A 12,713-nucleotide genomic window follows, 5' to 3' on the forward strand; every position below is an offset into this window, starting at 1 on the left:
TAAAGAATTATCTTCGCTTATAAGCAAAAAAAAGTTCCCTTCTGCAGGAAAGATCAACATTTGCATACAATATATTCTAGTGATTTATACTTATTAAAGAAGAGTATAAGATAAAAAGCATGATTGTGCAGCATTCTCATGTGGTACTTTGTTTCCACAGTGATTCAAAGCTCAAGTATAAAGTGAGCAGAAAATACTGTTTGTAATTTGAAGATTATAATGGGAACTGAAAGCTAGCATGAAATTTATATAATTCACATTGTAAAAGATTAAATTTCTCCTCAGTATCAGACTTCTTAATTATTTTTTTTTTCACCTGTCTTGTCTTCAAACAACATAAAATACTGTATGGGAAATAAGCCTTTATAATCTGGTAATGTCTGCTTCTATGACTCTATGCAGATATATTTACACACACATGCATACATCTCTCTGTGGGTATATATGTTCATGTGACTACTTCCTCAGGGAAGTTAAAGAATCGGAACTAAAACTGTTTTATTGCTGCCAATGTAAATCATGCTGTGCTGCAGAAGTCTACCCCCTCAAAGTAGTGATCAATAGAACCAGGCTTAGAATACATACAGGCAGACTTAACAATGATTTGCAGCATAGCAATGTGAAAAGCTGACCTTTTCATGCTTTGAAGGATTAAAAAAGTTTCTAAAAGCACACTTCTTTTTCATTACATCTTCTATTATCTGGAATGAACAGGAAGCTGGGAAACATTTATCAAGCCATTAAAAGAAATCTTAATCTTGTGGTGTTTCTCAGTAGGCCAGAAATTAGTGCAAAAGTTATCAGAAGTCCTCCTTTTGCTCTTTAATGGTTATCACAGATTAATCAGTTTCACCTCTGTAAAATGAGACTTGGTTGTAGTTTCACAATGAGAGAGATCACAGCCAACTAAAGGAAATAGCAACCATGAGTGAAATTTCAGTTTTAACATTTCCTAATATATGATTGGCATTTGTTCAGAAAATTTCTTTTGACAGTTTGGTCAGAAACTTTGCTGGGAATTCTCTTCTTTTGGAATTATACTTATTTCCCATTTTAGCTCATACATAAACTTTTCTGTGAGATGGACTCAATATTTCCATCTAGAAAATTCTGAATTTACTGGCACTGATACATTCATTTTGCTCAGGTAAACAACCCATTGATCAGAGGACCTTCTTGTTCATCTTCATTAGTGCAATTTTACAACTCATTTTTTCCACCTTTGTATGATCCTTGAGCCTCAGATCATTCATTGTTAGTGAAACTGGCAGCCTACACTGTTCCATGCTAGAGATAATAACTCTCCAGAGAGCTCTCCCAGGTTGTGGAGTATCTATGCCTATGTACTGAGTTTTGATTGCTTCCCTGATACCTAAGAAAGCAAAGGAAAATCTTAAGTCTGTTTTTTTTTATACCTGTTTATCTATCTTTGGCCTTCAGTTGGAAGACAAAAACAGACAGCTGCAAGAGCGTCTAGAACTGGCTGAGCAGAAGCTGCAGCAGACGATGAGGAAGGCTGAAACCTTACCTGAAGTAGAGGCTGAACTAGCACAGAGAATTGCAGCTCTGACTAAGGTACTGCCCTGAGAAATAGGCTCATGTCAGAAGCCCCATTGTTTAACACTGATTTGCATCCTGATTCCTTGCCTCAAAGTCAAAACAAAATTAGTACCAAGATGATTTGAAAGAAGAAAATGTTTCCCAATAGGTATGTGCCACAGGTTTAACCAGGAATGGTCTCAATGCTGTGTTTGTAATTCTTAGCATTTTGGTAATAGAAAAAGTAGTTATCTGTAAGCTAGACTATATTTACAAAGAAGTCCTTTATATTTCCAATACATGTGAGTATTAATTATCCCAGGGGGGTTCGTTTTACCACATAAGTGTTTCTAATTTAAGGGGTGGGGGAAGTCCCATTCCTACACTTCCTTAGTTCTGGATGTTTTCATATACAGTGTGTATGAAACAATTATTTCCATTCCAATAAGTGCTATACAATAAAATCTTAGTGGCAGCTGGGATCATTTGTACAATGCAAATGAAAAGAACTTGCAGTACATACTTAGATGGTTTGTTTTGAATCATTTGTTGTATCATATATCTGCAAGGACAAACGTGAAACCCTGAGAGGACTTCAAACTGTTTTCCCCCCCCCCCCCAATAAATGTATTATATGGCAGCTTTCTTGCAGAAAAATAATAAGAAAAAATATTTTTCAGTAGTGTAGTTTTCATATTTGGCCTCTAATACTTCCAGGTGGGCATGTGCTTAATACAGTGGCTTGGGTATTGTCAGCTTCATAAAGACATACAATACTAACATGTTTATTCTTCATCCCTTAAAATCAGACAAGTAGAGAAAAAATGCATTTAAGAGACTGTATTACATATGATGCTGTTTTAATTTAAGTGTTTCTTTCTCTATTGCCAAGGAATATTTCTAGCTGTTTATGTGCCTGGCTATTTTTAAATTTGGTGGATTATTTTCAATTCTCATGTTTTTCCATTTATAGTGAAGCCTTAGGTGCTGAACAGCTTATTAATACTGTCAATTTTTAAGTGATTTAGTGAAGAAGTAGAAAGAAAGAGAGGCTTACCGAGCATTTGGGTTGTGGGATTTTTATTATTTTATTAAGGCAAGATCATTATCCAGTAGTCAAGATTACGTGTTGTCCACTTTAGGTTTGCTTGAATGGGTGGGAATCTGAAAGAGAGACCGAAAATGGTGGGGAAAAAAAAGAAGAATCAGCGAAAAGAGAGATACATGAAATACCAAACAAATATCACTGCATTTTAATAAAACCTCAGGTGCATATAACAGCAATCCCTTGCCATTTTAACTTTTTTTTTCAGTTGTCTCTGATTCAACAAATAATCACATATTCTAATACCCTCAGTAGCTTAAAAATATTGTTTTCTATTTTAAGAGGAGTTTTCCTGAATAATTTCTCCAGCAATTAGGCACCAGTAAGTATTTTGCAGTGTCAAGCATGTCTTATCTTGCAACTGCATTTTTCCTTGAACATATGTTAATGAAAAATGTTGTAAGAAGAGATCCCATTTCAACTATGCAGAGCACTCAGGGACTTCCATGGGATATTGTTGTTATTGTGACCATAAAGCTGCAGTATTTATCTCTGTTGTCTTGCATTATTTCATAGGTTGGGGTTAGAGAGCTGTGAACAGAGCTGACACTCCACTCCATTTCACTTTGACGTACTTTAGCAAAGGTTTTGTGAAGCAGGAAATTAAGAGGCATTTTAGACTGGTAGTGCCAGTTCTGTTCATTTCTCTGTAATTACATGAAAAACTGAAGAAATTATTTAATTTAAAATTATGTCTTCTTGGAATACATGACATGAAGAATTATGTCAGAATTTGGCCAATAGGCCAGATAAGCCTGTATTTTATATATCTTGTATACAACATCTTTGCAAACTGCAGAGCTTATTGAAATGCTGGTTTGACAGCTGTAAAGTCCAGTAATTTTCATGAATCACATAAATGGAGCTCAGAACCACGGGCAATGCTGTAATCACTGCAGCTTGCTTAATTAGTTTTAAATGAGCTGGCTGGGATACTGTGACCATACTAGCTGGTCAGTGAAAGCTTCAAGACCTACTTAAGGGGCTGAATAATGTAATTAATTTTGCCTTTGTGCCAACGTACATATTGCCAGTAGGGTTAAAATTAGCTGGCTTCAGACTACTTTAATTCTGCCTACCTGAGCTGCGACCACTGCAATGTCCATATATACTAGATAAAAGATGAGTGTCCTGAACCAGCTAGTCTTTCTGCACTGCAAAGAAGTCAAAACTGATCCTCCTTTCCTTTGTACTACCTCAATGAAAGTGGCTTCTCTGAGATTAATGGGGTTGCAATCAAATGAAAGAGGTGAGTTAAGCCTAATGTGTTTTACATGTGTTTTTAAGAAGTAGTATGGGATAACTTGAAACCATGACTGCTTCACTGTGGGTAAAATGTAAGACCAATTATTTACATGTGGAGATAGGACAAACATGTTCTGGATTTGGATGTGATTTTTTTTTTTTTTTTTAATCATATTTTCCCCTCAAGTTTAAAATATGCATGTTACAGTTCTGCATTCAATTTATTATGCTTTTCCTCACAATAAATCTGGGTTGGGATTCTGCAAATGAAGGATATAGAATGAGATCCTTCTATGGTGTCAGTTTTAAAAACAGTTGTTTTTCCTTTTATATATATATATATATGGGCTAGTGAATGACTTTTGCTACTTTTCCATGCCCAAACTAGTTCATAAGGAGTGAAGTTCCAAAAGTTTGGACTGTACAGTGAACTCAGATAAGTACACATAAATTTACCTGAATCATTTGAACTTTTATTTGGCTTTGTTTTCACTGTGTTCTGCCCATTGGGTGAGCAACTGGAGGGTTAGTCAGCCTGTGGCAGACTAACCTGGAACAGCATGATCCCATGTACTGTGCTGTCCTGCCTGGCTGTCGCACTGGTATCTGTCTGGTCATGACAAGTAGCACAGCTCTCGGCATGTACCCCAAGATTTAGATTGCCATGACTCATTGAGCCACCTTGTAATCACTCTCACAGTATTGGTCTGTTTGCCTGCCTAGAAGAAGAGGCAGTTGGTAGCAGAAAGAATCTCCCTCCAATATTAACTAAACCTTTCTTTATCCTGTAAGATGTTTGATTTCCTCAGAAGGGAGAAACATTGGAGCATCCAGAATCTTCAGATGATTAGTCTGTGAAACATGGTTTCTCCTTGCATGTATTCGAGGAGGCATCCAGTAAAGACAACCAGCATCCACCCACTTCCATTCACTCACTCCAACTAGTAGTCACTCTCCTCCTCGGGTGCTTGTGCAGCAGAGATACCATGTCACTTCTCTGATCACAAGACAGCAGTCAGCATTTTACTTCATTATTCCTGTATGCAGGTCACCAGAAATGCCAACAGTGATTTTTAGCTGCATTAGAGAAGCCCTGAGATGAAGAAGAGGAAACCATAATCATAATAAACCACATTTAGCATAATAACACCTTCAGGTAATTTTAAAGATGGTATAGAATGACTTGAAAGTTGGAGGCAGGTTGGACACAGTGCTTCTTTTGTGTCAATGTAGAGAACTGGTTTGCAGTAAGTAGGGAAGAAGTTGCAAGAAATTGAAAAGAGAAGGTTTGCGATGGAAAGGATGCAATAAAGTTTCTCTTGGGAAAAATGGATGTGGTTAAGACAGAAACCTCAATGAGAACAAGGGATAGAGAGAAGATGATGTGTTAAATAGAAAAAAAAGTTGATAAATCCTCTTCTGAAGAAAAAAATAAATCTTCTATGGGGAGGGAAGCCTCCACATTTACAACACATTACTGTCTTTTCAAGCCACCTCTCTTCCTGTGCTTCCCTTTCCACAGAAGATACTGTCCTGACAGGAAGAAGAAATGAAAGAAGCAGAACTAAATAGAAGGTGTTGCTTACTAAACCTACAAAGTGTAGAAGATAGTGAGGAAAAGAAGGAACAAGAATGTGTGGATATCTAGTGACTGAAAGGCTGGGTTTCAGAAAAAGTATTGACTTAAGCCAGCACATTTTGTCACATTTCAACAGGTTAGATGTGAGCATGTGAACAAATAGCTGATAACTGTGAGCTGTTGTGACTCAGTCACCATGGTCACCTGTTTTCTCCGTCAGTTGCACAGCTTAATTCAATAATGCATTCTTTCCTCTTCAGTAACTCATTGAATGGATAGCCAGAAGAGTTTGCTATAAGAAGCCATTAGAAAATCTGGAGACTGCAGGTGTTCAAAAGTCAAGGTCTCAAAACTGGAAACAGGCTTGTACCGTTAGGAAAGTTTAGATTTCTCTTGCAGATCAGCACAAAGAAGAAAAATTCAGCACCGGTACTGTACAGGTGGTTTCTGCATCTGAAATTGGACTTTTTTTTTTTTTCAACTAAGATGCAAAGACCTGAAAAATGTGCAGTGCCAATAGTAACAGATGACATGAAAGCAGCATCTTTTTTGTGGGAGTATTAGCAGCAGGTGCAGCAGAGTTTTAACAGGGTTTGACAGCAGTAATACAAGCTGCTTCCGTGTTCCCTCAAAGCAAAATTTTCCTGTGTTACTGGCTTATACTGGCTAATTTTTTTCTATTTCATAGCATACAGAGTGCAAAGTGAGCATCGAGACTCATGCTGCTGTCTATAGGGGTCAGAATTTTTTATATTTTTATATTTTTAATCCAGTCTGTGATATACATTTTCTCAAATCTATATCTGAATGTGCTGGCTAAACACTTTAAATTCTAATTGCTGAATAGTGCACTATGTGTCTTATTAATCCTCATGTACAAAGGGATAGAGAACAGGCATACAAGTCATATATTGAAGAGAATGGAGGGTAAGGTCTGCCAAAAAAGTAGTGAAGCAAGTTCCACTTCAGAAAGGTTTGAATTCAATTACCTCTTAGCAAAGCAAGTCAGAAGAAATCCAACTTCTGTTTGTGATCATGAGTCCACAGTTATCCCTTCTGTCTCATGTATCTGAAACTTTGCTTAGGGAACATGACTAACACTGCTGTCATCCTCTGCCTCATGCCTCAAATCACAAAGCAGAGATGAAGACATTCAATATATTTATGACAGTGTGGCCTGGAGAAGTTTGTGCAGGAGGCACTGGCAAATTCGTTAGAAAACAGATAAATTACTAGGTCTTTTTGTGCAGAAGGGCCTCCTTGAGACCACGGTTGGGGCCTTCCTCAGCATAAAGGGCAATGAGCAGCAGCTGCTCAGGCATTTGGCACATAACTATGATTGAAATCCCTAAACAGCATTAGAGCCCAGGATGGGTACTGAGGAGGTGCACCTATGCTTGTTTGATGTCTCAGTTATGAAACAATTTTGTTCTTTTAGAGAAAAAAAAAAAGTAAATTATGTAGCTCACTAGACTGGCTTCTCAAGGATGGGTTGTGACAAACAGCACCACATTTCATAATATTTAAATGAGATTCTCTTTGAATCTGGAAGTATTAGTTTAGTCATCTTCATATTATGCATTAACCTGCAATTAAGAGTACAGAAGCAGCAAAGATTAAGTTTGCAGTCAGTTAATACAGCTTCTAAGCAGTTTAATTCTGTAGGATGATACACCCAATGGGTTCTCTATCTCCCTCAATAAAAATGGTTTAAAAATGAGATAGAATTAGTTCAGCCTTTTCCATTATTAGCCTATCTTTGATGATTTCAAATCTCCTGACCCTTGGAGATGCATTAAGGGAAAGCCTTGAATCAGTAGTGCAGCCAGGACTCAAAAAGGGGAAAAGACTATCTTCTGCAGAGTAGGATGAAGCTTGGTCACTTCACAGAAGGGATAGCATGATCTGGTTTTCTGTGAGGACTTCACTTTTTCAGTACTATCTTTCTATTTATTTAATACAACTGAAAGATAAAGAAAATCATGAAGGGATTGTCACAGGTGCAATTTGTAATAAATAGACAAAATATTTACAGATAGTAAGTCAGATACGTCACATTACACCTGCTTCATGATAAGAAACAATAGCTGCACTTGTTAAATTACCTTAGTTACAAAATGTACTGTTGCCCTTCAATTTTGGAAGAGTCTGAGTTTTGTGAATATACTTACTCTGAAAATAGTAGTAATTGTCAAAGAGTTAAGCATTATTCTTGTATTTATTCAAAGCAGGATTTTCTTATGTGGATATCTTCATATCAAAAGCTGCAGTTTATGTTAAATCTCTAGATCACAGGCTTGTTTTTTCTCTGAGCTTTTGGTCCTGATAATACTACTGAATTTTAGTTATGGGTAATTTTAAGTTGTGATATATATCTGGAATTACATTGGTATCCCTAATTATTCTGATAAATCATTAGAAGTTGACTATGAAAAAGTCTTATCTAAAAAAAAAGGTTGTAAAATTGATATTTCTTGTACGTATTAAAGTTCACTCACCTAAAGATGGAGTTCAGGATCTCTTTTTGAGAGAGGATAAATATGACAGAGTGAAATAGCATTTGACAAGAGTTACCTCACAACTCAAAGTCATCATCAGCACTGTCTATGCACATGACATAGACACTATGCACAATCCTGTTTCCATAGCAACGAATCCAATATAGCATTCCCCTTTCCTTATAGATGCTTCTTTTTTTTTCATTTTGAATAATAACATAGACTTGTTTGATATGACAATAACATGAATATTCATGTTTTGCAACACATGACCTAATTAAGGTCAACTTGTGTCGGAAATAGTAATGAGTCTTTGGATGGATTACCATTTCTATACTCGGTAATGACTTTTCATTCCTATTAATGAATTTTTATTTATAGGTTCTTTTATCTGGTGACCTTGATCTTCCAAAGAGATCCACCAGGGTGGATCCTTTCAAAGGGATTAAAACTGTATTGTTTATTTGGATGAAAGGGCTTATGTAGCGTATTCTAAAATGGAATACTAAAGCTTGAGCCTTGTCTCTTTTGATGTTCTTTCTGTTCTCTAGAAATTAGGGAACGTACCATTAACATTGCTTAGTTCTGTAACTGGCCAACCATTAATTTAGTATTTATGCATTGTTTTCATACTTAGAAAATGATAGTAGACTTATGAAGGACTTTCTGACATTGGCCTCACAGAGTCCTGGTTTTTAGTTTGACATAATTAAAAAATAACCCATTAGATTAGACAGTATTGCTTTGAATTCTGTAGTAATATGTCATCAGCCAGCCATCACTAACCTTGAACCTCCATGTGTAGGTTGATAGCTTTTTTAGCATTCCATTATTTTCAGTTTCTCCACATCAACTGCATCATATTCACCAAGTATCAGTGTAGTTTATTCCACGTAAAAATCTGTCAGTTCAAAGTATTAAATTTTCCGTCACACTTTTCTTTTAAGCATTCTGTGCTGTGTTCTGTTCAGTGTCAGTGTCTTTAGTTCTGATTTTTCAATTTTGTCCCTCTCCTTTTCCTTGACTTGTTAGTCTGATCCAACCTCTTCTACCTCATCTGATGATTATCAATATGTTATGGAAGCTAAACTACAAGAAATGATCTCCATACGTAGGAAGGTAGTCCTACTGGACTTTACTTTCTATTGCTAAATAGAATCCATCTGATTTGTTTTCATTTTCTTTAACTTATTTTATTTTATTTTTATTGATAATCAACCATCGTGCAGTTCAGTGCTTCAGGAGCTTACAATTTTACGATGGCAGGTTTGTGTTCAAACCATGCACAGTCTGCATGTTACATTTGGCTGATTCATTGCTCATAAATAACTCCAATGTTTTGCTGATGCTTGGATGTAACAGGCCTTTGTAGCTGACACATTTCAAGCAATGCTGTTCAGCTGCCTGTTTAAATAAAGTTTCTTTTTGGAAAACTAATTTTGCAGTTAGTAGTAGCTTGCTTTATGTTTTGTTTAAACTTTACTGACATAAAAACTTATGAAGCAACTTAAGTTAAAGAAAGAGGATTTTTATGTTTTTTACAGGCAGAAGAAAGACATGGAAATATTGAGGAACGTATGAGACACTTAGAAGCTCAACTTGAAGAGAAGAATCAGGAACTTCAAAGAGTATGTGCATTGCAGACAATTTCTGTGCACTTTTCTTGGTTTAATTTGTCAATAAAGCGCTGCATTAAGCACTCCAGCACACAAATCTATTTACTGATAAATGTTTTATTTCTAGCAGCATCCTCCCACTTTATTTAACCATCTTATAATGCACTAGTTTACATCTAGTCACAGCATTCAAAGTATTCTGCTGGTAGAAAAATTAATGTGCATTAATCAGTAACTGTAATTACATTTCCTGTTTAATTTCTTCAAATGTCTACAGTTACCATAATTTTTAAAATTATTTTTTAATGATACGACTCTTTAATGGTTAATTACTGATCTGTCTCTTCTACATTAAAGGCAAGGCAAAGAGAAAAAATGAATGAGGAGCACAACAAAAGATTATCAGATACTGTAGACAGACTTTTGACAGAATCCAATGAGCGTCTGCAGCTACACTTAAAAGAAAGAATGGCAGCACTTGAAGAAAAGGTACAGTGCAAAGAGCAGTAAAAATTTCAGCTTAATAAGGCTTCTCCTGTATGAAGTACATTCTGCTTTTATTAGGATGGAGGCATGATGCTGATTTTTGTATTACCAAATATTACCACAAATATGGTCTAACTTACACATTCCACAATTAATTCAAGAGTATGCTCAAACATTTTTCCAGAACTCCTGCAAACTGGATATGCTGAATACTATGAGTCCCTGTTTACCAGTGGGGAGTCTGGAGAAGAGCTTGTAAATGACCAATGCAAAACATGGTATGAGGCAGTGAGAAAAACTGGATGAGACCGTGGTATGGACACGTTTCAGATACACTATCATTCCTGCAGTTTAACCTGCTGATTTTACCTCACTTCCTCTGGGAAGTGTTATTTGCAGGTTTTGATGTGAGACATTGGGCCTGCAAAATTCAGCTCCCTTGACCTTTATATTTGCCATCCTTGATTTCTGCCTCTTCTAATTAATTATTCCTCTTCAGTTTGATCTGAGGGGCATCTTCCAGTAGGATATTTCAGAGTCTCTCAAGAGGATGTACTTCAGATTTATATCATTGAAACAAAATGTACAAAGCAAGAAATAGGCCTGCCAAAAGAAGAACCTTGGAGAATAGTTGTGTTAAGAGTGTGGCAGTTGCTCAGTTCAAAAAAGATGCAGTTTTTGCTGTTCTTGAAAAAAAGTGATCTTTGAATTATAATTATAAATAATAATAAATAAAATAATAAAATGATTATTTTGAATTATTTCCAGAGTTTAAAATATAATATATGCTCAAACTGAGGCATTAAGGGATTTTAATTTTAAAGTCCAGTAAACATGAATTTTGCTTATTTTGCTACCTTATACATGGAGGCTACCCATGTATGGTAATATCTGATATTTAACACAGCTCTAATTTCTTTCTTTTTTTTGTGTTCTTTTTTTTTTTTATTTTTGTTTGTTTGTTTGTTTGTTTTGTTTGCTTTTTGGTGTTTGTTTTCTGTTTTGGGGTTTTTTGGGGGGGTGGTGTTTTTTTGTTTTGTTTTATTCTTTTTTTTTTAGAATGTTTTGATTCAAGAATCTGAAAGTTTCAGGAAAAATCTGGAAGAGTCTTTACATGACAAGGTACTATTCTGTGATTTTATCTTTTTTACCAAAACTTATGTATTTATTTATTATTTGGATATAGATATATGGTATGTTAACTGTCCAGCTAGCATGTAAAATCTTCCTGACATCAATAATTTCTTTAATCACTAATATGCCCTAACTAACCTTTAAGGCTCTCTAACAATTGTTCTGAGCTAAGTTCATGGTTGAGATTCTAGCCTCAGGAAGTCAATATGAAAATTTATATTGATTTCACTGGCTCTGGAATTTTTGTTCTATCAGTTTTAATTCTGAAAATGGCTTGGTTAATGGAGATATATGCATAACTGGATACGCTTTCATGGTGAAGAATGTAATTTCTTGATTTGATGCAATTCTTCTGAACAGGTGCAGTGGAGTTATACTAAAAATAGCTGAGAGGGGCTATGTTCATTTGGGTACAAATTAACCCCTCATACTGTTTGGTGAACCAGTCAAATTAATTATAAAAATTTGTTCCAATCCCAAATGTTAGGATTTTGTTTTGAAGTTATACTTGCCTTGAGCACAGTTGGATACACAAATGTGTCTGCATTCCGATTCACAGAAGTGGTTTTGCCACGTCTCAAATTCATTTAAAAGTGATTGTTTAGAATTTAATAAACATAGCTCCATTTGACACTAATATAGTTACATCATATGACATCCAAAATCAAGATCTTTGAGAAAAATAACAAAAGAAGTATCTGTTCAAACAAATTTTTATTTTCATCTCTATTCAGATAACTGTAGAAAGGCAACGAGATTAAAGTCCCCAAAAGGAGCTTGTAGTGTAATTGTACTTTAGATAAATAAAATTTATGTACTGTGTTGCCACAGTTACAAGATGATTCAGCTGTCACAAAATCAGGGTCATACTTCACCAAGTTAGGTAACGAAAGGACGTTTCTAAAGCTGTGTCACTTGAAACAAAAGTTGCTGTCATTTTACTACCAGAGCACCTAAATCTGTATTATGGATACCAGTTTTGTCTATGTAAATAACGAATTTTTCCAGTCTTATCTCCAACATAATATTGTTTTAATCGTGTTATAATAGTGGAAGTAAATACAATAGCTAATTCTTTTTCAGTCTGTTTTCTGGCTTGAATGTGCATATCAAATCTTGACAAAAATGGAAAGTCTGGTATAAAAAAATATATTTCTATCAAAAGTGATTTTGGAAAGCTATCTCCATTTATTATATTTATTGATTCTTGCTTACGGGTGGGAAGTGAATTACGTAGAAAACCTCCGCTACCACTTTGTGCAACTGGAAATTCATCCTCTACACAAACTGCATGCATTTGACTCCCAAGCTTCTAGCTCCCACCTTGAATGGTTTATTTATTCCACTTTGATGAAGAAACCGATGAAGCTATTTCAGATAGACATGACAGCCAATATTAATAATCTCTAAATAACTAGCAGTTGATACTGTTAGACTGCCCACAAAGTCATCTCAGTAATTTTATTCACTCAAGAATTACTGCAAAAATACTGCAATAAGAATTACTGAAT

General features: G+C 35.4%; 1 protein-coding gene across 8 annotated transcripts in view; it reads left to right on the forward strand.

Moving 5' to 3' along the window:
- The window catches only part of PPFIA2 (PTPRF interacting protein alpha 2), a 338,209-nt gene that overhangs the window by 269,043 nt on the left and 56,453 nt on the right, over positions 1 to 12,713 (forward strand). For 7 of the 8 annotated variants that reach the window (XR_009727817.1, XR_009727819.1, XR_009727818.1 and 4 more), the window contains 5 exons: positions 1,441 to 1,575; positions 8,999 to 9,085; positions 9,511 to 9,594; positions 9,940 to 10,071; positions 11,128 to 11,190. Coding sequence is in view for 2 of the 8 variants with exons in the window: in XM_061369361.1 (XP_061225345.1) it covers positions 1,441 to 1,575; positions 8,999 to 9,085; positions 9,511 to 9,594; positions 9,940 to 10,071; positions 11,128 to 11,190 (501 nt within the window). In the remaining 6 variants the exon portion in view is untranslated. The remainder of the gene's footprint in view (positions 1 to 1,440; positions 1,576 to 8,998; positions 9,086 to 9,510; positions 9,595 to 9,939; positions 10,072 to 11,127; positions 11,191 to 12,713) is intronic. The other variant, XR_009727822.1, reaches the window with a different exon arrangement.

The sequence above is a fragment of the Neopsephotus bourkii genome, unplaced genomic scaffold (genome assembly GCF_033783945.1).
Source record: "Neopsephotus bourkii isolate Nb327-2 ecotype Australia unplaced genomic scaffold, CSIRO-AGI_Nbou_v1 NB_1493, whole genome shotgun sequence".
NCBI classification, from domain to species: domain Eukaryota; kingdom Metazoa; phylum Chordata; class Aves; order Psittaciformes; family Psittacidae; genus Neopsephotus; species Neopsephotus bourkii.